The following is a 27,113-nucleotide window of genomic DNA, read 5'->3' as shown; positions in this document are numbered from 1 at the left end:
TATAGGACAAATATTAGATATTTAAAACATTCACTCTCTCAATACATAAAGCTTTCTCATATGAGCCAAACGTGGGGAGACAGGAAGGGAAATCAATCTCAAAACTTAACCACTTTAGGTTTATAATACTAAATTTTAATATCACAAAATGTTAAGAATTTTAAAAAACTTTCAAAAAGGAGATATACTAAATTGTACAAGCAGTTTTTTTTCTTTTTTCCCCTTAAGTAAACAGTGAATAAAAATCTATCCTTCACTGGATTTCAAATCCTATTAACAGATTTTCTGGCCCTACATTTAAAATGAGCCAGTGTCATGACTGCTAGAGAATGGGAAATGCTATCTTAAAACCTAATTACATGCTAAAAAGAGTAAAGTGGGGCATTTAAATAAGAAAAATGACTTATCTTTCCTAAGTATATTCCCCTTTTACTTCAATTAAAATTATAGATTACTAAGAGTTTCACTAAAATTTTTTTCATGACTTCCCAGGTGGGGAAATAAATAAAACATTCAACCTAAGAAGAAACTGGAAAACTGTGATATGACTACACTTACTTATTACGACTACACGCTACCAGAAGAAATATCAAAACTAACACCCATCATATACTAAAATCAGAATCTGGTTCCAGGGCAACCCTACCCTGCCAATATCAATGAAACCCTAGGAGTTTATCTATCCCAAAGTAATTTTATATGATTTTCTTTAAGGTTTCTTTTAAGTTATACCACTAGGGAATTCCCTTGTAGCTCAGTGGTTAAGAACCTGCTTGCCAATGCAAGGGAAACAGGTTCGACCCCTGATCCAGGAAGATCCCACATGCCATGGGGCAACAAAGTCTGTACACCACCACTACTGAGACCACGTGCTAGAGTTCCAGCTCTGCAGCAAGAGAAGCAACTGCAACTGGAAAAAGCCTGCACACAGCAATAAAGATCCAGCACAGTCATAAATAAATAAAAATTAAAAAAATTATACCACTAAACTGTATTTTTAATAAGGAATGATTTGTCAAACTTTTTACATACATACACATCTGTGCACAGGTATTCATACTGCTTCCTTTCCTCAATCAGCAAATATAAACAGGAAAAAACTAAAAAACTTAGAGACAAGTAAATGTACAGAATGAAGGTGAAAATAGTGTGCCAGACGAGTATCTACTTGTTAATTCTCCTCTAAAGCTAACCATTGAAAGGACTGATGCTGAAGCTCCAGTACTTTGGCCACCTGATGTGAAGAACTGTCTCATTAGAAAAGACCCTGATGCTGGGAAAGATTGAAGGTAGGAGAAAGGGTCGACAGAGGATGAGATGGTTGGATGGCATCACTGACTCGATGGATATGAATTTGAGCAAGATCCGGGAGTTGGTGATGGATAGGGAAGCCTGGCGTCCTGCAGTTCATGGTGTTGCAAAGAGTTGGACACAAATGAGCAACTGAACTGAACTGAAAGCTAACCAAACATGTTTTTTAACCACAAATAGGAACCACTGGACTCAACTGGCAAACATACACAAACACATACAAGCATTAAGCATTCAATAGTTCCTAAATATTGTGCAACCCTTTATGAAGTCAGTAAGGTAAACCATTTTATTTTTTACTAATACACATGCTTTTTCTGTATCAGAAATTAGCATTTCATGGAGGCTAACAAATTTGACCCAAATATCAATATATTCAACCTTTGTTCCCAATAACAAAACATGTTATAATAGAATTCTACTATTAGAACAAATGGTTTTTCAGTAGGAAAAAATTATCTCCTTGTAATTTTGAAACTAGAAAAAATACAGTTTCAATTACTAACTCTGAATTAATATATTTAAGTTGTTTTTTTTATCAAAGTAAACCTGAAATAACAATTCATTCCATAAGTCCTACTCTTGGATTATTTCTTCTGCCTATGGCTCTAATGGGCTTTCCAGGTGTCACAGTGGTTAAGAACCTGCCTAACAATGCAGGAGACCCAGGAGACGCTGGAGACACGGGTTTGGTCACTGGGTGGGAAAGATCCCCTGGAAGAGGGCATGGCTACCCACTCCAGTACTCTTGCCTGGAGAATCCCATGGTCAGAGGAGCCTGGCGGGCAAAAGTCCATAGGATTGCAAAGAGTCAAACACAACTGAGTAAGCATGCATGCTATGACTTTAGTATCATAATCCAGTTAGTCTACTCAAATGTGTAACTGCTTTACTTACAAAGAAATATATCCTATTCTACTGCACAAATAAAGTCTTGAGCATTCTTTAGTGAAAGAAAATTTTAGTTACACAGGATACTAATTTCTCCAAATTGTCTAATAAATTTAATTACCAAATAAAATTTATGTTGCTTATTTTTTTTTTCATTTATATGAATTGAACAGGACAACAAAATCTTTTTCCATTGTCAGTTCTCATTATTCCAAGGCATCAACATTTTTAGATTATAAAATATGTCCTTTATTTAAACTATTTTATTCTTTCGTTAAAAAATATTTTGATTTATTAAATACAGCTAGAAATTAATTTCTAATCTTGCAGTTGTAATTTGTGTCTATAAGAGAAACAAAAACACAAAGTAAGCATAATACAGGAAAATGTATCATCACAGAAAATCAGTCACTTTAAGCTGTAGAACACTGCCCTCTGCAGTCCACTGATCTAAAAAACAATTCAGTGTACCTAAATCACAATTTAATCCAGTCAATGGATTTTTCTTTGTTACTGAAGCAAAATTCTTCTACACTTTTTTAAAAACTCATATTTATTCTAGAGAAATGTCTGTGTCAAATGTTCTTCAACTTCTTTTAAAGTCTCTGCTCCCCTTCTGATTCACCCAAATCTCAATTTGCAGTTAAATATGGCATTAACTTTCATGTTCTTGCATAAAGAACACAGTATTTCACCCAATTGATCTCACCCAAATTAGTCTGGACAAAGCAAATCTAAGAAAACACGGACACAACACATATAAAAAAGGAATAAAGACACTGAATTCAGAATTCAATTTACACAGGGTCTTAACCTGATTTTCCACTAACTTGGTACTATAATAATTGGGAAAGTGATACACAGCCGAAATAACACAGCAGGTATAGCACACACAAGTAATCTATGCAAACTTTAGCTATATGGGCCTAAACTCTTCTTCAGCCCCGCCCCTGTACCACATACAAAACAACTGCCAAACCAGTCCAATCCAGCAGTTACTGGTCGTCTTCTGTTTCACACACTGTGCTGGTACAGGGAATTATAAACATTACTAAGACATAATCTTAATTCTGAAAAAGTATAGAAGAAGAGCAACATAATTTCAATTCGATGGTAAGAACATGAAAGCAGAGGAGTACAGAGATCCGTCACATTGTCTACCTCTGTATGGTTCAAGGAATAGGGAAAAGATTCCTAGAGGTGAAAATACCCTGAACCTAGTCTTAAAGGATGAGCATAAATTAATACAGTAAACAGAGAGAGCTCTCCAAATAGAAAAAAAGAAAAAAAAAAAAAAACTTGAACTAAAATCAGAAGATGTAAAACAGCAAGATGTAGGGCAGTAGATACTGACAACCCCAGACTGCTGAACTAAAACAAACAAACAGAGAGGTCAGGATCCTAGCAGTAAATTTTAGGTAAATCTGGAGTAAAGATTATGCATCTCTATTTTTAAAGCTCCCTGTAAGGGATTCTGGTGCACAGTCAGGTTGCTGAAACAATATTTTAAGTCTGATAGTACTGGAATTTAAAATAAAGGTTGAGAAAGGGTAGGAGGTGGGATTGAAGTGTAAATACGAATCAGATTGTGGTGGAATTTGTATGTCATACTAATTTAGCCTACGAGTAAAGGGGAATCACTTTTAAACTGGGAAAACATGGTCAGATATGTATTTTAGATGAGCCATTTTAGAAGCAGTTATAGAGGACAGAGTTGAGTGGGATCAAATTTAAAATAGGAATAACATGTAGACATGCCCCTGCAACAATCAAAAAGAAATACTCAGCAAGTATTCTGACACATGAACCTAAAACAAAATCGGAAGGTAGAACCCTTAAGACTGACTGCACCTGCAGATGTATTTTTAATTTGGTTCGCATTGTAGTGCAACTGCCTAGCCAACTTTAATTTCTCTTTTAAAGCTTCATTCAAAAATCAAGAGATATCACACTAATGCAAAGATTTTATATATGGTCTGGCACTACTGGCCCTCATAGCAATAACCGGCTGGAGCAAAGTTCTATTTCCCTAGTATATATAGGCATGCACTCCCCCGTAAGGGCTTCCCAGGTGGCTCAGAGGGTAAAATGTCTGCGCGCAATGTGGGAAACCCGGGTTCGATCCCTGGGTCAGGAAGATCCCCTGGAGAAGGAAATGGCAACCCACTCCGGTACTCTTGCCTAGAAAATCCCATGGATGGAGAAGCCTGGTAGGCTTCATGGGATCGCAAAGAGTCGGACACAACTGAGCAACTTCACTTTCACCCCCTGTAAACTGCAATTCTCATGACTATGTATAAATTCCAACCCACTTCATTCATTTATGTTAATGGCCTGGACTCTGCAGGCTATTCACTTTTTAAAAAATAGTTTTTATGATCCTGCTCTAAAAACCCTGAACCCTGATCAGGATCACAGAAAAGATCAGGGCTAAAAAATGGATTTAGAATCAATACAGCCTACAGTTAAAACTGTAAGAATAGTAGGGAGAAACAGCAATATAGTCTTGGGCAAAACATTTAATCATGCAGACTTTATGCTTTATGATATTCCTATCAACTTAAAAGTGGCTTTTACCACCTTCTATGTATTTATTTATTTGGGCTAGTTTGAAGCACATGGGATCTTAGTTCCCCAACCAGGGACTAAACCTGTGCCCTGCAGTAGAGCACAGTGTCTTATCTACCAGACTCCCGGAAGTCCCTCACATTCAAATCTTAGTTAAAAATTTTCCTCAAGTATGTATATTTCAATCTCTTTGTCACTATTGTGCAGTGCTTAGTCGCTCAGATGTGTCTGACTCTTCGCAACCCCATGGACTATAGCCCACCAGGCTCCTCTGTCCATGGGAATTCTCCAGGCAAGAATAGTGGAGTAGGGTGTCACACCCTCTTCCAGGCACAGGAAGAGGACTATTAGGACAGGACCCTGTTCTGGCTCCTCTGTTGTTTCTTCAAGTTTCATTATCTATTCTGATATTCAATGAATTTTTATAGGTAAAAGATAAGTCAATGATGCTGTAAAAACCACAGATGAATAGTAGCCATTTTGCAAAAGCCTAGATGGCTACTAGACAGCTTAGAACAAAAGAGTCTCAGTTCTCTTATCTGTATTACTTATCTTCATAAGCAATACACAAATATAATGCAATGAATGCTAACTTAAGAGTCATCAGACAAGTTATGGTGAACAAAAATAAAGTAACTAGTAATATCATCCCGAGTAAACATGAAAGTTTCTAAGGAGTTTCTCTAAAAAAAGCAAGACGAGATGGCCAAAATTTTAACAATACTCCTGAAACACACAGCCCTAGAAATTCCTGAGAACAAAATTGCCTTGTTTATCAGGAACTTTTGCTCCCTCTGGTGGTCACAAGAAGCTTTACTAGGTGTGAAGAGAGAGACAGGTACACGGGCAAAGAGGAACGAAACTGCAGGAACTATCCAGATAAACTTTCACCCGCCTGTCAGACAAATAAACATTCAAGTCACAAAGAACACTTTTTTAAAAGAAGAAACTTAGAAGTTAGTGCTTTGGAGGACAATGCAGAATTACAGAAACAGCCACAAGTGGCTAGGTCTACTAGGAAATGACAGAAGGAGTATATCATGTGTGGGACAAGGAACTTTATATAAAGTTTGATTTTAATACCCTTTCATACTGTTTAAATTTTTATTTCCATATGCCTGTATTACTTTCATTAAAATATTATTTACTGGACAATATAAAAGAATACCCATATCTTTTTACAAGTTTATATTCTAAGTGTATTTCCCTTATCATTAGAGTAAAAGCCCTAACCCTTATAGTAGACTGTCCCATGTGCCCCACGCTGCCTCATTCCCTATTTCTCTGCCCTGCACCCCATTCCCATACACCCATTCAGTCCTCCTAACGCCTTCCAGAGCACACCAGGCATGATGCCGCCTTAGGGATCTGCGCTGGCTGTCGCTCCACACAGAACGCTCTTCCCTAGATGCCTGCTTGGCTCACTCTTTCACGTCTCTGCTTACAGTCATCTCTTCAGTGAGCCTTTCTTGATCAGCTCATTTAAAATTGTAACCCCACCTCCTGTACACCCTACTCTCCTTCCCCTGCTTTCTCTCCATAGTGTTAATCACCTTCTCATACACTATATTTATTCTATCACTTATGCCTGCCAAACTGTAAGCTCTCTAAGAGCAGGGATGGGTCTCTTGTTCACTGTCATCTCCAGCACTGAGAGCTATAACATGCACACCCTAAGTGTACAATAAATGAGTTGAACGAATGAATACTACCAATAACACCTTAACAGACGTACAAAACAGGACAAAAGTCCTTTATAAATGGTTCAATATGAAACAGTAATCTGCAACAGATTAGAGTAAAATTTTAGTTACATATGCAAAATATAGGAGATTGGTCTTTTAATAAGTTAGATCTACAGAGAGATCATTAATGTATTTTTTTCTCCTTGGCCTTAACTTGTAGGATCAACGGAGACCAAATAAACTCAAATCATCTTGCTATTTGTACTCAAAAAGCCTTTATACAGGACTCAAAAGAAATGCTACTCATCACACTGTGCACCTTAGAATAAGAATCTTCTCAAAAAAGCTATGGAAAAATATCAATTATTAGTTAGAAATCACAGAAAAACATATAATTATTTAATTTGGAAAATATCCTCTTCGAGAACTGTTAATATATTTATCAGGTTATAAAACCACATATTTGTGTCCATGTTATCTCTTTAAAAGCAAGACAGCCACTTCAGAACAGAGTTACTTCATGGGTCAGGTTTGTTGTTGTTTAGTTGCTAAATTGTGTTGGGAGTCTTTTGTGATCCCATGGACTGTAGCCCGCCAGGTTCCTCGGTCCAAGGGCTTTCGTAGGCAAGAATGCTGGAGGAGGTTGCCATTTCCTTTTCCAGGGGATCTTCTCAACCCAGGCATCTTTACCACTGAGCCACCAAGAAAGCCAGGGCATTCACATTAAAAAGAATCTTAATCTTCCAAATGATCAGTCAATTAGGAAGCAGTCAGAAAAAAACAAAGTGACTGAGATGCAAATATTTTCCAATTTTATCCAAGTTTTTACAAAACTACCTTGAATATTTGTTAAAACATCAAATTATACACTTAAAAGTTTGAGCATCTCACTTTATATAAATTTTACTTTAAAAAGTAAAAAACATAAACAACCTGTAAACAAGTAGTGAACTTCAGTTAGTAAACTTGCTTTTCACAGGAGTGTAGGTTAGCAATTCTAAAATGGCTTCCTGTGTATTCTAGCTCAAGCAAATGAGTAAATATAATGAGAATATTAGGAGTCAGGGTTCTGACATAGAAAGGAGTTACAAATATGGAAAGAGGGAAGACTATAATGTATGATATAGAGCAGGGTTGGAATCAGAGGTACGAATATGAACTTGTGGTTTTTAAATATATAAGTAAATAAATACAAAAAAACATATAGGATACATATGTTAGAGAGGATTAAGTAGGTGTGTGTGTATATATATGTATATATATATACACACACACGTCTGTGCCTACAATGAATCTGTGTGCACATTCATACCTGAACACATACATATGTATGTGTGTACACACAGATGTAAGTATGAATGTATATTAATATATATGTGCATTTGAACACACGTATTATTCGGGTATGTCTGCTGAAAGGTCATAGAAGTGATGACGCCCCAGCAGAAATGAACATACCCAACACCAAGACTTTGCTTTCTAAATACCATTCTTTACTAAAAGGAACCAAAGGGAAAAAGCCAATTCTAGGGTGAGGACAGAGAAAGCAGAAGATGAACCTGTGTAGCGAGTTGAACTGTATCCCATCCTCCGCAAAGACACATCCAAGTCTAACCCCAGGTATCTGAGAATGAGACCTTACTTAGAAACAAGGTCTTTGCAGATGTTATCAGGTTAAGATGAGGCATACAGTCACCTAATATTTGACAAGGGAGCACAGAATACTCAATGGAAAGGAAAGTCTCTTCAGTAAATGGTGTTGGGAAAACTGGACAAGCACAGGCAGGAGAATGAAACTGGACACCTATCTTATACTACCTACAAATATTAACCTGGAATGGACTACGGACTTAAGCATAAAAAAATTCATTAAGGTCCTGGAAGAAAAATAGGGGGAAAGCTCCTTGACAATGGTTTTGGCAACGATCTTTTGGATTTGACATGAAAAGCAAAAGCAACAAAAGTAAAAATTAGTAAGTGGAACTACATCAAACTAAAAACTTCCAAACAGCAATGGAAACCATCAACAAAATGAAAAGTTAACTTACTGAACAGGAGAAAATATTTGTAAATCACATTTCTAATAAAGGGATAATATCCAAAACATATAAAGAACTCATACAACTCAATAGCAAAAAAAAAAAAAAAATCCAATTTAAAAATGGAAAAAAATGAACAAACATTTTTCTAAAGAAGATGTTCAAATAGCCAACAAGTACATGAAAAGGTGCTTGGCACCACTAATCATCAGAGAAATGCAAATCACACCTGTTAGAATGGCTATCATCAAAAAGACAAGAGATCAGTTCTGGCAATGGGGTGGAAGGAAAAAAAAAAAAGCCCTTGTGCACTGCTGGTAGAAATGTCAATTGGTACAACCACTATGGAAAACAGTATGGAGGTTTCTCAAAAACTAAAAACAGAGCTGTGATCCAGCAATCTCATGTCTGTGTTTATGTCCAAAGGAAAGGAAAACTGGATCCTGAAGAAGTATCTTTCCTCCCATATTCACTGCAGCATTATTTACAATAGCAAACATACAGAAACAGAAAGAAGATACAGAAACAGATTAATTTATCAACAGATGAATTATAAAGAAAACATGACACACATATGTATTATTCAGCCACGAGAAAGAAGGAAATCCTGCCATTTGCAACAAAATGAATGGACCTTGAAGGTACTATTCTAAGTGAAAAAAAGTCAGAGAAAGACAAATACTACGTAACATCACTTACATGTGAAACCTAAAAAAGCCAAACTCACAGAAACAAAGAGTAGAATGGTTTTTACCAAGGGCCTGGGAGGTGGGGTTGAGAATGGGGAAAATGTTGGTCAAAGGTACAAACTTTAAGTTATAAGATGAGTAAGTTCTGGGGATCTAATGTACAGCATGGTGATTATAGTTAATAACACTGTATTACATACTTGAAAGTTACTAAAGGAGTAGATCTTCAATGTTCTCACCACAAAATATAAACATTAATTATGTGACATGGTAGAGGTGTTAGCTATGGTGGTACTCATTTTGCAACACATATGTGTCAAATCAATGTGTGTGTGTACCTTAAATATATAAAATGTTATATGTCAATTATATCTCAATAAAGCTAGGGGGAAAAGTTAAGATGAGGTTTAAGGCAAGCCCTAAATCCAATGACAGGTTGTTTATATAAGAGAAAGTAAGGGCAGTCTGGATAGAGACACAGGGTGGGGAAAGGCCATGTGAGCAGAGATAGAAACTGGAGCTATCCTGCCACAAACTAGGGACTCTCTGAGACCACCAGAAGTACTGAGAGGCAAGGAAGGACTCTTCCCTGAAGCTTTCAAAGAGAGCATGGCTCTGCTAACATCGTAATTTCAGGCCTCCTATACTGTGAGAGAATTTCTGCTGTTTTAAACTACAAACTACTAGTTTGTGGTACTTTGCTATGGCAACCCTAGGAGACTGATACAGCCTGAAACATGCCAGAAAGAAGTGTTCAAAGAATGATGGGGACATATCAAAAGGACATGGGAGCCATCGTGAATGGCTTTCAGTGGCCAACAATGATGGTAAATGATATTACTATTGAGTAAAACACAAATCTATGAGTATATCCTTGACTATAATGGGTGAGGCAATCAATCAGGGGCCCTGAGCACCCCTGCACATTCATGTTTAGTACGCCCGGCTCTGATTTCTTCTATCTTGGCCTTTTCTCAGTGTCGTGTGTACAGTAAGCCACCATCAGGGTGAGGTAATTTCTTCCACACCCCTGAAAAACAGCAGGCTTGCTTCTACCTGCTATGAAAGTGATGAATCCCCAAAGCTTAGTGCTCCTTCCCTATGGCACAACACACTGCGTATGCAGGAATCCATCTAGGCCCACCTGTGTCATCCCTGTGGGACTTAGGGGACACAAGAATGTGACGCAAATCCAATGAAGCTCATGTTGTTTGCCATGCCATGAATAATAAAGTCCTTTGGCTCAGACCCAGGACTCTTGCACCTCTGCCAGTATCTAAGAAACAGTAATGGGCTGTCTTATTAGCTTGCAAGTAGGGTAGAATCCTTTCACAGTTTTTGGAAATGAGTAAATAAATAAATAGGGGAGAAGGGAAATGCATTCCTCATTGTGGAATGCCAAATGATAAATGCAGAAGGAATGATGGAGTTAGAATACCATTAACGGATATTAAAACTAGTGGGTGAAATCTGATTAGGAAAAGGATATTTACACAGTCTCAGAGTATCACCCCACAAATTACTCATTAATTTCAAAGGGGGCAGGGAGAAATGTTACAGTAGAAAAATCTGACAGATACCACCTTAGCAAGTGATTAAAGTTAATATAACCAATTTGGGGACAAACAGACATCATGTATCTTCCGGTATAATGCATAGAGAAGAACACAATTCTGTGGTATTCCTGCCAAAAATGTAATGATCCAAATCTAATTATGAGGAAACATCAGACAAATCCAAATTGAGAGCCACTCTACAAACTAACTGGCCTATACTCTTCAAAAACATGATAGTCAAGAAGGAAAGGCTGAGAAACCACTTCAGATTAAAGGAGACTAAAGAGACATGGTAACTAGATGCAATGCATGAACCTGGACTGGACGATTGATCAGAATTTTTAAAAATAACTGTGAAAGACATTTTAGATAAATGATAAACTGGAATATGGACTATGAATTTGAAAATAATATTGAATGAATGTTAAAATTCCTGATTTTGAGAAAAGAGAATCATTGTTATTTGTCAGTAGGAATGTAAATTGGTATAGCCATGATGGAAACATTATGGGTTCTTCAAAAAATTAAAGATAGAACTCCCATATGATCCAGCAATCTCACCTCTGGGTATACATCTAAAGGAAATGAAATCAGAACCTCAGACATCTGCTCTCTCATTGTTTATTGAGCATTATTCATAATAGCCAATATATGGAAAGACCTGAGTGTCCCTGTATGGATGAATGTATAAACAAGATGTGTTGTGTGTGTATATACACACAAACAATGGAACATTATTTAGCAATGAGAAAAAAGAAAATCCTGCCATTTATGACAATACAGATGAACTGGGAGGACACGATGCTAAGTAAAATAAGCCAGACAGAGAAAGACAAATATCATATGATCTCACTTATATGTAGAATCTAAAAAAATGAAAAAATCAAATTCATAGACACAGAAAATAGAATGGTGTTTACCAGTGGCTAGGGAAAATGGGGAGATACTGGTCAAAGGGTACAAAGTTGCAGTTCTGTGGGATGAATAAGTCTACTACAGGCATAATGACTACAGTTAATAATACTGTATTGAATATTGGAAATATGCTAAGAGGGTAAATATCAGGTGCTCTTGTCATACACACAGAGAGAAAAGGTGACTATGAGAGACGATATATTAGTTAGTTCAGCTATAGTAATCATTTCACTACGTATATACACATAAATCATGTTGTATACCTTAAATATACATTTATAATTTTTATCTTAACACATATCTACACATACATACACATACACACACATGCCTTATAGGTACTCTTGACACCAAAAAAAAACCACCAATGACCAATTTTTATAATTGCAGTATAGTAATGTATTGAGGTATTAAGCAGTAAAGGGACATGATGTCTATAACTCCTCTAAAATGGTTCAAAAATAATAAAATAATTCAGAGAAAACTTATTTTTATGTATGTACAGGTAGATAGAAAATGAAAAAACAAGTGTAAACAACTGGCATAACTAGACAAACGCCATCCAAGAGTTCCTTGTGCTACTCTTAAAACTTTAAAAAAGGTATATCAAGACAGTATAATGTACTATTATTAGTTACCAATAAACACACTAACTAATAACAACATATTCTGTGCATGAAATTTGCTTAGAGAGTAGATTTCAAGTGTTCTCACTATAGACAGACACAAAAAAATATGATCAACATGGGAGGCGATGAATAAGGTATTGAAGGTAAGAAATCATAAATTCTGTCACTTATCCAAAGTTATGAACTCAAATGCCTACATAAGAAGTTTAGCAAGATGGTTCTAGCACAGGATCTCTCATCAGGTTTAGGGTTGTTGTTGTTTTTTTTAACAGGAGTATAGTTGCTTTATGCTACTATGTCAGTTTCTGCCGTACAGCAAAGGGAATCAGCCGTAAGTATATCCCCCTTTTTGGGGATTTTCTTCCCATTTAGCTTACCACAGAGCACCAAGCAGAGTTCCCTGTGCAATAAAGTAGGTTCCCCTAAATTATCTATTTCATACAAAGGTAGTGTTGTATGTCAATCCCAACCTCCCAATTCATCCACCCCCGCATCACTCCCTCCCCACATGCTTTTTTCTAATACACATAATGTCAGCTATGGAACAGAGAGCAGAGTGGTTAAGAGTGGGGATGTGGACTTATACAGGCATAGGTCCAAAGCCCAGCAATAACATTTATTAGCTGGCTAATCTGGGCAAGTTACTAAGCCTCTCCGTGCCTGAATTTCCTTTTTTAAAATGCAGACAATAGTTTCTAAGTCTTAAAATTCTTAAGAAGATTTCAAAGGGCAATATATGCAAAGGACACATTCAGCATGAGAGCTGTTAGTATTTCATCATGTTTAGAAGCAAATAGCAAAAGAAAATGATTCTTTTAACCTAAAACATAACAAACTAAATATCAAATCTCGAGATTGAGATTAGGGTCTGGCCCCATATCAATCAAAATCATGTGGGGAAAAAAGCTATGCGTCAAAGGTACCAGCTCAGAGTGTTTAAACTAAAAATTAAAATGTAAATGAAACATAAAATTTCTCTTTACAACTAGATTATGATGTTAACATATTTTTAGAATCATGTATTAAAGAATCATTTTTACTTGAAAAGTATGTATCTTTGGCTCTGTTTCGTTTACTCAAGTTTCATAAATTAAATAGGTAAGATATAGATATTTTTTAAAACATCATTAATGTCCATTTGGGTTTCCACAAGGAAGAACTACCTTAACTACATGGACTGTGCAAGCATTTGTGATAGTCATAGTTAATGGAATTTTACTTAGTAATTAAGGCATTGAAGATAAGAAGCCATAAATTCTGTCATTTATCAAAAGTTATAAACTCAAATGCCTACATAAAGCCAGGCAATCAGAAAGAGTCAAGTAGAAGTCAATAGGGAAGAACTGAGATCACAGCGGCTGGACCTGAAGAGTAAGGACTCACTTAAAAGGCATGCAAATTCAAGTCTTGTTTTTGTTTTTTTTAAATATTGTGCCATCTGTATTCAGGCTGAGTTCAGTTCAGAGAGGCACTTGTTCTCACCACTGAATTTCATTTTTTTTTTTTTGAGAGTGAAAAATAGTTTTTATTGGGCTTGGTTCTGTTTTCTTCTAAGATGAAAGAAAATACAGTAATGGAAAATTTCTTATATTCTTAGTGTTTATTGTTTCACAGTTTCATTTAATTGAATATTGGCTGTTTTTTATTATTGAAACTTTGTATTATTCTTAATCAATTTTATTTCCAACTCTATTATCTGATATTAATTTTGATCAATTTTAATTCCCTTTTTCTGTTTTGTTTTTACTATTTTTAAATGACCTATCTTGGCCCACCTTACTGAATTTAACCTTTTAGAATATTAATTTTGCTTATTGATTTAAAAAGAAACAGCCTTTTGGGGGGGGGTTAGATGATTTACATTAAATCTGGCATTTGGTACATTTGGTTTTAATTCTTTCAGTGTTTAGGATTTGTCTCTTTGATTCTATGAACTATATTATCCCCTTTATCTTTGAAAAAGTTTTGGGAGACAAAAAGCCCTGTTTTAAAGACATACATAAATATCTTAAACCACTCCATAAGCATTCTAATGATCTCTTTTTTAAAAACTTTTTTTTTCATCTATTTTTATTAGTTGGAGGCTAATTAGTTTACAATATTGTAGTGGTTTTTGTCATACATTGACATGAATCAGCCATGGATGAATTTCAGATTTTTAAGTCCTTTCACAATCTTTATGGTATATATCTGTATACAAACGATGTTTTATAGCAGTCATATCATTAGAGATATCCTAAGTTGGTTATCTTTCCCACTTTGTACTCATAATTAAGATATATATTTTATATGTCATAACATTTACATCTTTAAGGTTCCTTATAACTCTGACATTTTAAGATTCCATCACTGATTCCATCCTTCATACTGGTAATAAATATGTAACAATGAAACAAGTTCCCCCAAAGTCCAAAGTAATCTCTTCTTCCACTGGATAACTTAGCACTCACCTTATTATTGTTTTATACTATTACTCTATTTTTCATATGTTTTATCTTCTATAATATACCTTGTCAAAGTGAAAGTCGCTCCGTTGTGTCCAACTCTTTGAGACCCCATGGCCTATAGAGTCCATGGAACTCTCCAGGCCAGAATACTGGATGGGTAGCTGTTCCCTTCTCCAGGGGATCTTCCCAACCCAGGGATTAAACCCAGGTCTCCCGTATTGCAGGCAGATTCTTTACCAGCTGAGCTATCAGGGAAGCCTTATAATGTACCTTAAACTACATAGTAACAGAAAGTATGTCATTCATATTTTATCCCTATCAATAAGCATTTTGTACTTGAATAGAAAGAAGGTGCTCACAAAAAAGAAAAAAAAAGAAGAGAATCCTACCATTTCTCAAGATAATAATATGATCTCAAGTTATACTCTTTCAAATTCTAAAATGAACTGAACTTTTACATGATTTACAATTATGCTTTTAAAAATTCTCCATAATTCAGAGTTCTCAGTATCAGTAGCTGGCTATATTAACATGTAAGCCATAGTATTTTTAGATAGATAAATATTATAATAACTTTATAATCTTTCTATTTGAGAAAATAAAACTCAAAGGATGTTACTTAAGCCTACAGCTTAGTTTTAACATTTATTTGAGAGAAAGATGGTGTTTTTTTGGAAAGTGTTATTTATAATCATTAGGTCTTACCTGAGGATTCCAACTTGGATCTAATTTTTTAACGACAGCAATATATTCTTGCATTGCTTGGCTGGGGCTTGAATCACCAAGCGCTTTCCACGCTTCCCTGTAGCAATATACAAAATGGCCTATCATTAATGATGTAAGAAACAAACAGTATATTTCTTATTATTATTAAGAAAAAGGCACACGTTTTTAATGGTCACAAGATGTAATAAGCCATAGACACACAGCCTTCTCTTTTTGCCTTTACACTGGTCCATAGCAATACAGACCTTATCAGCCCACCTAAGCAGCCCTTGTAGATACTTTTTCCCCCAATCACCCTTCCCGTGAAATTTTAAAATATATATGGCACATTTGTTGAATTTAAGAAGACATAAACTATTGTAATATATAAGATTTTAAAACTCCCTCAAACCCAGATTTCACCCCTGCTGAGAACATATGCTCTACAGACAATGGGAGTAGTTCCCATCTAATGAATTAACTGTGTTTATGGCATTTCAATAATATGTCCACTATTCATCACATAAAACAATATTTTGTGGGAAATGCTTCAAACTTCTTATTTTAAGGTTTGAGACGTACACCTTTCCCTCCTGCTGTTATCTCATCTCTAAGCTGCGAGGATAGATCCTGAGGCCTTGGGCAGGGACTTCAAAACTGAGAGGGCAGCGAAGACAGAGAAAAGAGTACTAATGAATGAGAAGGTAGGGGCTTCCTGCAGCTCAATAACCAAGAGCAATGTTTTAGTCCTGAGCCCCCTTCTGCACGTTCCTTTTCTTCTTTTCTGCCAGCTGCTAGACCAGGCCTCCTTCTTGGCTTTTCCCTGCCAATTCTTTCTACCTCCAACTGGGAGGTACAGTCACTGATCCACTGTAAAAGATAACTCAGTCTCAAGAGTTTTCCCATTACCTTCCTGCTCTTACCATGGACATCACATCTTTCTGAGGTTTCCTAAATTTATTTTTAATCTCTTGAAATTTACTTGTATACATCGTTAACACTTTACCCCAAATATACATTCTTCAAAGTAAAGAAATCTCATTATTTAATACTATTAAATAAATGTATATGAACCGTATTTAGATTTCCCCAAAATGTTCTTTATAGTTTTCTTTTTCCAGACGAGGAGCCAATCAAGACTCACACCTAAAACTGAGTTTCAAGTATATTTAGTCTTTTTGTCTTCCATGATACTGATATTTTTTTTTAACAGTTTGAACCAGGTGTTTTATAAAATATCGTTCAATTTGCATTTGTCTGATTGTTTCCTCACCTAGAGAGTTTTCTTGCCAAAAATGGTTAATCATGATTAGAATCAGGTGTTGCAAGCGCAACATATAGGTGAAATGTCATTTACAGTTCATCACATCAGGGGGCACATGACAGCAGTCTGTCCCATCATTAGTGATGAGTCAGGATTTAGTACAAGCAGTATCTCCAGGTTTTCTCTTTGTAATTAATAAGTAAATTCTGGATCAGATTGTGTGAATATTGTTCCCGAGTTGTTTTTCATCTAATGGTTTCAGCATCTATTGATGATTCTTGCCTGAATTATTATAATTGTAAACTCTAAACTTTTAAAAACTACTAAAAACAATGAAAAAAATAGGAAAACGCGGGGGAGAAAGTAATGGTGAAGTTATAATTCATAAATTTAAAAACTCACAAAATATACATCAGGTAGTCTTGTAACAGTAATAAAATGCCAGTCAGAGAACTATTTGTTATCATCAGCATAGGAAGCTTGAGCCAGAAAGAAAATCAAAGCAGAGCTTCCTTCACTGAGAATGTTCTACACAAAAGAAGTCAGCTGAACTAAATAATTGTGCTTAATGACGTTACTGATTTGCGTTTCAGGTTCAAGATCTACATCTCCTCACAGCTGGGTGACAAACAGTTCCCAGACAGGCAACTTGTTCAGGGAACCACATTTTGAGGAGCACTGCTCTAGAAAGAAGGTGAGAATCCAGTTTTAGTGCTTCTTCTCTCTACAACCATATTTAACCTTTTCTTTTCAAACCCTTCCCTCTCTACTTGTAATTTCAGGCAGATGCTCCAGAGTCCTTTCTTCTGTAAGTTTCCCTACTGTATATGATTTCTCTCTTTTCACTTAAACAAGGTAGGAGGACATAAGGCCTCATATGACAGGATGTAATCTCTGTATTATAATTAAAAAAAAAAACTCTAGGAGGGCATAATCTTTCTATGTATTCAGGAAAGAAGTAGGCTCAGTATCTATTTTTCTTTCTCCCTCTACTCAAGAGGTTATTAGAAGTACTTCTTTACCATGGTAGGCAAGGAACAGAAGAGCATTCGAGATGAGGAGAAAAAACTGGGGAGGGGAAAAAAGAGTAAAATATGGGGATCTGCCTGCTCTTCTCCCTTCCCATCCTCCTGACCTTCTTCCAAGATCCCTTCAGAGAGAAGCAGTGACCCATTAGGGGCTGTATAAGGAAGGAATTTCAAGCAACAGCTCTAAGAAGTGATTCATATGTGAGGAATGTATATCAGCTGTGAACTACTTATATACCAACATCAAAGCATTAAGAATCCTTTAGAAGACTTATCTAAAATCGGCTTCTTTTAATCTCTCTCCCAACTGCCTATCATTAGCACTGCCTACAGCAGAAAGAGATTAATATAAAAATAATTCTTTAATCTGCTCACTACTTTGTAATTCCTAAACACCTAAACCCTTTACAACAACCACATTCGATCCCAAGAATTTCTTACCATTTTTGCTTTCCTTCAAAGTCAAAGAAGCCTGGTTTAGGTGTATTGCAATTTCCAACTTTGACCTAAATGAAGGGGGTAGGCAGAGATAAAATCAAGAACTTATTTTTCAAAGAACTGACTGAGAAAATTTTAATTTTTAAATCTATTACGTATACTTTGTAACTATAGGTTAGAAAATATCTACAACTATATAAAATAATAAAATGTAACATTCTTTGCAAAAGCAAACTAAAAAAATAAACTTTAAATAGAGGCTGCTTTGGCTTATTGCATTAAACAACTGTTAACAGTATAACACATTTAAAAAAATGAATGATAAACAGTTACATTCCTAAATTAAACAATACACATATATATATGTGTATATATATATAACAAATGACAGATTTTGTAATCGTGCTACCATTTATAATGTAGAAGAATTTTTAAATATGCAATAAACAAGCTTTAAAGCACAGTTTATCAGAATTCATCATTGTCTGTTTATGCTGATTCTCAACACTATCAGCATTTTCTCTCTCTCAAACTCCAGAATAAAACACACTATTTTCAAGTTTATGAAACTAGTCAGTATAAATTTAGATACTAAAAGCCATGAAAAAATTTCAAAGTTCTCAACAACAAATTCTATAAAATCTATTCCACAATAATCTTTTCTTAAACTACACAGTGATTATTTGCATTATGAATAAGCATAAATGAAATTCACACAAGTGAGAATTTACTGCACACCTCGATTAGCCCTGCCACCGGTACTCTCCCTTTCTGATGAACTCTCACAACACTTTCTCCCTCTGTGACGGCACTTTTCACATTTCCCTTGTGTTAGTGAGGTTTGTGTAGTCTCATCTTTCTATAAGAATAAACTCTAAGAAGCTATTCTTAACCCACTCATTGCACATAACATAGTGTCTAACTGAAGGCAGTAAAAAAAAAAGAAATGTTTGTTGCATATGGAATTTATACATTAGGCATGTGTTCAACAAAATACCTACCCACTATCTCCCTAAAGCTAAATACCACAATCTGAACCCTACCTACTTCTCTGGGAACTTCCCTACCTCCTGATACTCCTAACACATGCATTTGGCTAAAATCAAACTGATGGTCTACTCATTAACCAGACTGGTCTACTCAACTGCCTTAAGAATTTTCATTTTCATTCTATTTTTCTCATGCTATTTCTCTCAAATGAAACGGCCTCACCTTCTTCCCTCCACTTTTTAAAATGCTACACCTCCTTTCAGTACCATTCAAGGTTCAGATTCTAAGGAACCTTTTCAGTCTACAATGATCTCATTCAGCTCTGATTTCCTAATAATTATCATCTCTATTATTTGCTTAGTAATTAATTGCATGGCTCTCTGGTCAGTATTAAAATGTACAGTGACACAGGGGCAGTCCAGTGAGGAAGGGACAGGGAGAAAAAAGGATGAAAGAGCAGGAGCTGCATTTCTTAGACAATCACCATAAACCAAAAGCTTCCCATAAGTCAAAGGAGCCACACAACAATCCTGTTAGGCTTGTCGTTACGTACTTATTCTATAAACGAGTACAGAGAAGCTGAGGAGGATTGTCACTGCTCACACATTTATAAATCTTGAATCAGGAGTCAAAACTTGACTCCAGGACTGACACCAAAGTCCAATACTCCTCTACTATACATCAGTCTGTTTCGTATGATACATAGAATCCAGGCTTCCATTCCGGCATCTCTAAAATCACTTGAAAAAAAATAAATAAATAAATAAAATAAAATCACTTGAACTACTGGATTTTTAGAAATAGGAAATGAGATAGCTATTAGGCATCATAAAAACAGTGGTTATTACTTTGTGTTTTTTCATCCAGACAACAGCCAGTGGCAGAAACAAATGCCAATGCCTATCCATCATTTCTCCTACAGTGATAGAAGTCTCAGCCAAACACAAGATCATTGAGCTGAACATTTTGTGGCCATGCAACTTCAGCCGAGGCCCAGGGAACTGGATGTGTGTAAAAGTGATATAAATATCTTTCTTAAAAAGAAAGAAGGACTTGTTCCCTTTCCCTCTGCCCAGGCTCGAACTGATCATGGAAAGACGATCTTACTGCAGCAGTGCTAAAACTTTTCGGTCTTGTAATCCCTTTACACTCTTAGAGACTGAGCCCCCAGAGAGTTTTTGTTTATGTGGATTATATCAATCAATATTTACCAGATTAGAAATGAAAAGATATTTTAAAATGTGCATTAATTTTAAAAATAATAAACTTGTTACATGTTAACATAAATAACAAAGTTTTATGTAAAGTGACTATATATTTTAAGGCAAAAAATATTTAGTGAGGAAAGTGACACTTTTACATTTTGCAAATCTCTTTACTATCTGCCTTAATAGAAGGCAGGTGTATTCTACTTCTGCATTCAGTCTATTGTGATACATTGTTTTGGATGAAGAAAACAACTTCACACAGGTACACTGTTAGAAAAGACAGAAGTATTTTAGTAGCATTTTGAGATAACTGTAGATATTCTTCTTTGATATCACACCAAATCTCAACAAGTGGCAGTTTCTTCACGGATAGCTTCTTAAAGATTCTTCCCTGGTGGCTCAGATGGTAAAGCATCTGCCCGCAATATGGGAGACCTGGGTTCGATCCTTGGGTCTGGAAGATCTCCTGGAGAAGGAAATGGCAACCCACTCCAGTATTCTTGCCTGGAAAGTCCCATGGACGGAGGAGCCTGGCAGGTAACAGTCTATGGGGTCACAAAGTATCAGACACAACTGAGCGACTTCACTTTCTTTTCTTTTTTTCACAATGTGGAATCTGAAACCATATCAACAAATTTTTTATACTGTTACATTAAAATCCATTGGTCTGACTGGCATACTTTGAATGCATCTTCTATCCACACATAATTTGTAATTTCATTCCCTGCAACATCTGAAAATAGTTCACTGAGTTATGCAGATCTTCCAAATGTTGATCTATTTCATTATACACACAACAGTAAAAGTTCACAATCACTAAAGCCAGCACTAATTTATCAAAAACATTTTTCAGTATTAGGAACCTGTCAAGATCAGGTGGCATGTACAGATTTTCCAAACCTAATTTTCACTTGAAGGCTCAAATGCTGTCACTGGCAACAAATACCAGCAGCTGTTTTCCTTTAAGTGACAGTCTGACTTCTCTCATTTTCAAGAAACTGTATGCCAAATACTCAAGCTTGAATAAGCATAGTTTATCTGTAGGTTGCTGTATTAAGTAAAAATCATGTATGTTGGGAAAAGTGGGTAGCTCAACTTGCAACTCAAAATTTACACAGGCCTTTTTCTTCAAAACAGCCAACAATAATTCAGTATGCAGGAGACATATTGTGTGTACCCCTATTTCATCACATACAACATTAAAAAGACTTGTATTCAAGAGTTAAAATTAAATAAAATCAGTAAGTTTTACTGCTTTATCAAAGGCATTTTAAAGTGAAACTGGCCTTTTTCTTTTTAAATTCAGAGTCAGTCAGTTCAGTCGCTCAGTTGTGTCCGACTGTTTGCGACCCCATGAACCGCAGCACGCCAGGCCTCCCTGTCCATCACCAACTCCTGGAGTCCACCCAAATTCATGTCTATTGAGTCGCTGATGCCATCTAACCATCTCATCCTCTGTTGTCCCCTTCTCCTCCTGCCTTCAATCTTTCCCAACATCAGGGTCTTTTCAAATGACTCAGCTCTTCGCATCAGGTGGCCAAAGTACTGGAGTTTCAGCTTCAACATCAGTCCTTCCAATGAACACCCAGGACTGATCTCCTTTAGGATGGACTGGTTAGATCTCCTTGCAGTCCAAGGGACTCTCAAGAGTCTTCTCCAACACCACAATTCAAAAGCATCAATTCTTTGGCACTCAGCTTTCTTTATGGTCCAACTTAAATTAAGAGCACACAGTGGTTAAAAAAAAAAAAAAAGTTAAAAAATACTACTGCTGCCACTGCCTTGATTCATGCTAACACATCAGCAGTTTTATCCACCATGACAGCACAGAGAAAAGGCAAATACAAACATACCTCGTTTTACTGCACTTTGCTTTATTGTGCTTTGCAAACACTGCATTTTTCACAAATTGAAGGTTTGTGCATACCCTGTATCAAGCAAGTTTATTGGCACCATTTTCCCAATAGCATTAGCTCACCTCATGTCTCTAGGTCACATTTTGCTAATTCTCCCAATATATCAAACTCTCCACTAGCAAGAAGATTACAAGTCATTGTAATGCTAATCATCATGGTTAGCACTTTTTAGCAATAAAGTATTTTTTAACTGAGGTATGCAATTTTTTTAGACATAACGCTACTGCACACTTAATAGACTACAGTATAGTGTAGACATAACTTTTATATTGGAGAAAGAAATGGCAACCCACTCCAGTATTCTTGCCTGGAGAATTCCACAGACAGAGGAGCCTTGTGGGCTACAGTCCAAGGGGTCATAAAGAGTCGGACATGACTGAGTGATGAACACTTCAACTTTTATATGCATTGGGAAACCAAAAAATTCATGTGACTCACTTTATTGTGATATTTGCTTCACTGCAGCGGTCTAGAACCAAACCCTCAATATCTCTGAGGTATGCCTGTAGTGTCTTAGTATTATTATGAAAATAGTTTTGACTTTATATTCTCTGAAGTCTGAGGGATTCTCAGGGGGGTCTGTAGACCACAGTTTGAGAACTGCTGCCCTAGAGAAGGGCTAAACTACAAGACAGAAAAAGACTGAGCCCCTGGATGATTACAAGAAGCAGAGCACCCTATCAGCCCTAGATCACCCACCTCCAGCTCATTATGTGAGATGAAAATAAAAGTTCAGCAGCTGACCCTGTATCCTGACACAGAAGCTTTTGTATTCCCAAATTCAAAGAACAGTTCTGGATCCAGAAAATACTGGATAAATAAAACTACAGGATTCTAGGACATCATTAGTAACACTTTTCAAATCATTAGATAATGAATCCTAAGCTATGAAACAGAGTTATAAAATGTAGCACTTTGACAGAGCATCACCTAAACTCTGTTCTCTCTGATATATACATGATATTTTCAGGGCCCCTGAAACAGACTGTTTCAATCAAGGTAGCCAATGGTAAATGCCAGTGAGTCAAGTGTACCCAGGTTAAAGTAGGAAGATGTGTTGAGTATCCCTACTTGTGCTGGTGCTGAAATCTCAACAGGAGTTTGAAATTTTCATTGTCCTCGGGTTTTCACAGGTGTCAGTCAGTTACCTTTTGTTGGCACAGTGCAGGCCGATGAATGTTAACTGCTGTGATCTTTTTGAACCCACTAAAAGATGCTAGTGGAGCCATTGGCTTATCTGAGACTAAGAGAACTATTATGTTAGGTAAGTTTAGGTCTCTGCCTGATAAAACAAGGTTCACAGCTCAGTTTATTTTTAGCTTTCTCCTGCACACAAAATAGAGTGCTACTTGGAATAGAAAGTGAAATTATGAGAAAAGCCAATTTTATGAGAAATGTCATTATTTTATGAGAAATTTTGATCCACTATGCATTAATTATATTGAATTCTCAACTCTGTTATTCGATCACAGACTGCTATTTTTAATACCACCACAGAATTATGATAGAAACAAAATTAATTGACAGAAACATTTAGAAGAGACAGATGAACACTGTGTGTCCTAACATGCCTAAGCAAGCATACTCTTATTCTCTAATTCTCTAATAATTGTTCTCTCATAAAGAGGAATTTTATTTCCAGATACAGAATATCTCTAAACACTCTAATGTCAAGAGGGTGAGGAATGCACACCTCTTCCAGACTATCTGGATGAAGTACACCTGAGACAGAATGGTGACCAGCTGGCAGGTGATGACAGTTCACTGATGACTTGGTATCAGATATTTAACGATGCTGATGCTAATATCAATAAAGATACGTCATAGCCATTTCTCCAAAGAAGACATACAGACGGCTAACAAACACATGAAAAGGTGCTCAACATCACTCATTATTAGAGAAATGCAAATCAAAACCACAATGAGGTACCATTACACACCAGTCAGGATGGCTGCTATCCAAAAGTCTACAAGCAATAAATGCTGGAGAGGCTGTGGAGAAAAGGGAACCCTCTTACACTGTTGGTGGGAATGCAAACTAGTACAGCCACTATGGAAAACAGTGTGGAGATTCCTTAAAAAACTGGAAATAGAACTGCCATATGACCCAGCAATATCACTTCTGGGCATACACACTGAGGAAACCAGATCTGAAAGAGACACATGCACCCCAATGTTCATCGCAGCACTGTTTATAATAGCCAGGACATGGAAGCAACCTAGATGCCCATCAGCAGATGAATGGATAAGGAAGCTGTGGTACATATACACCATGGAATATTACTCAGCCATTAAAAAGAATTCATTTGAATCAGTCCTAATGAGATGGATGAAACTGGAGCCCATTATACAGAGTGAAGTAAGCCAGAAAGATAAAGAACATTACAGCATACTAACACATATATATGGAATTTAGAAAGATGGTAACGATAACCCTATATGCAAAACGGAAAAAGAGACACAGAAATACAGAACAGACTTTTGAACTCTGTGGGAGAAGGTGAGGGTGGGATGTTTCAAAAGAACAGCATGTATACTATCTATGGTGAAACAGATCACCAGTCCAGGTGGGATGCATGAGACAAGTGCTCCGGCCTGGTGCACTGGGAAGACCCAGAGGAATCGGGTGGAGAGGGAGATGGGAGGGGGGATCGGGATGGGGAATAAGTGTAAATCTATGGCTGATTCATATCAATGTATGACAAAACCCACTGAAATGTTGTGAAGTAATTAGCCTCCAACTAATAAAAAAATTAAAAAAAAAAAAAAAAAAGATACGTCATAGCGAGGAAAACAATGTTTCTTGGAAATGTGGAGAAAATTAGTCTTATCCTGCCCAGAGAATCATCAGTCAGCCATGTTACTGGTCCAAACACAATGCTCAATAAATTCTTGTTAAGTAATTGAAAGTCTCATTTTAATGTTATTAGGACAGGACTAATGAGAAAATAGATATCCAGAACTTTTGCAAGAGAAAAAATTTTGAGGCCAATTCAGGGGCAGTTTTCATTGAACACTATAATTTATACCATTTGTCCCGACAACTACATCTCTCAGGTCACTTTAACTGATATTCATCGATCTTCAAAAGAATCTGCATCTCAAGTCAGTATATTCAGTTTATGATACAGAGGGACCCCCACAACTATTTTTTTTTAAAGAATATAAGGGGAAATAGATAACAAGAAGCATAAAATGGGCTATTATTCAGAACTCCATTGCTTCCAGTGTTCCAAAAGCTGGAGTCTTCCTCAACTTTTAACTCTTGTTGGCAATTTTTCACATGTTTAAATCTAAACTCCTCAGGTAACTTTTGTAAATCTCTTGATGGCAAGTATCATGATGTTTTTGCTTCTCTGAATCCCCCACAGGCATAACACCCAAGTGTTTTGCTATAAAATATGCTAAACAAGTATTGTTGATTATGATACAGCAATAATTTTTCCAACCCAATTACTCTCTGAGGATAAATAAAATGTGTCTCATACGACATTATTGTATCTCCATACCTCCAGGTAGTTTCAGAGCCTTAGACTCAGGAGCTACAAGCTAGTTCTGGTTCTGACTGTTTACCCATTTTGTAAATGTTCTGAAGCTGATGAAGGGCATAAGGGCAAGGTCACTAAACAAGTCGGGAAAGACCCAGAAAAACTGTCGCTCAGTGTCAGCTAAATATCGCTCCTAGGACAGCAGACAGGTCCTTTCCCAGTCCAAAATGAAGTTAATCCTTAGATGATTAAAACACACACACACACATACAAACTTCATTACACCTGACCATTAACCAAGCACTTTCACCATCTGTTTTTGGAGGAAAGAGAAGGCTTACGGTCACGCTCCCTCCCCCAGCCCCTCCCTGCTACTTTACCTGCTTGTACCTGGCATACAGGTACAAGAGCTGCTCCCTGCTGGCCACTTGCACCAGGCCTTGGAGGTGCGCTGCAGCCTTCTCAAACAGCTCTGCCAGGCTCCTGGATGCCTCGATCTCCGGGCTCTGGAGGGATTCCACATCCCCGGAGTCGTCCCCCGAGCTCAGCTCTCCGCCACTGTCGCCCGTGGTGGCCCCCGAGGGCAGGAATGACGAGGCCATGCGTCCGCCTGTCTTCTTCGGACCGGGTGTGACGCCGGCGTGGGGGCCTAGCCCACCAGTCCCGAGCTCAAGTCGAACCCAAGCTCACCTAACCCGCGCTCCCTCGCTAACTCAGCCTCGCTCCCTCTTTCCCCCTGGTCTCCCTGGGCGTGCAGGGAGGGCTCCGCCACCCTCTACTGCTCTCCCCCGCTGCCCGGTCTCTTCCGGCTTCCTCAGGCTAACAGGGAGTTCGGGCTATCCCAGATCGCTCCCGCCGCGTGGGGGTCTGGGAGCAGCACAGCCAGGGGTCCCGGAACAAGGGCGGCGGGGGGCGGGCGACCGGCGCCTGGGGGCGTGTCGAGGGAGGGGTAGGGCGGGGCGGAGGCGTGGTGAGCGCTGGGCTGCCTCCACGCCGAGCACGCGCCCTGGGTTCCGGACTCCAGCCAGTTCCGCTGTGGGCCGTAGAAGTGTGGGGGGACTTATGGGACTGCGCTGGGCTAACGCTGCTTGGAGAAACTGTCCTCAATCGTTGAGGTGTCCGTTAGTCGTTTCGTTGAAAATACCGGAACCCATTCTCGAGTTAGGCCTTCTGGGGTGGGGAAGGAGGCCGTGTATTTGGGAGTGTATCGGTAGAAGTGGAGTCCTGGGAAACTTGGAGCTGAGGACGAAGGTTCCGCCTGAGCCCGCCTCCCCAGGTTTTGTGTCCCTGTGCTGTGTCTAGTCGCTCAGTCGTGTCCGACTCTTTGCGACCGGATGGACTGTAGC

General features: G+C 37.4%; 1 protein-coding gene across 1 annotated transcript in view; it reads right to left on the bottom strand.

The window, feature by feature from the left end:
- ACBD6 (acyl-CoA binding domain containing 6) overlaps window positions 1–26,900 on the bottom strand; it is a 194,559-nt gene extending 167,659 nt beyond the window's left edge. The window contains exons 1-3 of the mRNA XM_043485031.1: window positions 26,148–26,900; window positions 18,169–18,233; window positions 15,436–15,532 (exon numbers count right to left, since the gene is read on the bottom strand). Coding sequence (XP_043340966.1) covers window positions 15,436–15,532; window positions 18,169–18,233; window positions 26,148–26,369 — 384 coding nt within the window. The 5' untranslated portion in view covers window positions 26,370–26,900. The remainder of the gene's footprint in view (window positions 1–15,435; window positions 15,533–18,168; window positions 18,234–26,147) is intronic.
- Between the last annotated feature and the right edge of the window lie 213 nt (window positions 26,901–27,113).

The sequence above is a fragment of the Cervus canadensis genome, chromosome 13 (genome assembly GCF_019320065.1).
Source record: "Cervus canadensis isolate Bull #8, Minnesota chromosome 13, ASM1932006v1, whole genome shotgun sequence".
Lineage (NCBI taxonomy): Eukaryota > Metazoa > Chordata > Mammalia > Artiodactyla > Cervidae > Cervus > Cervus canadensis.
The sequence above is the reverse complement of the archived record's forward strand: the minus strand, read 5'-3'. Positions and strand labels throughout refer to the sequence as shown.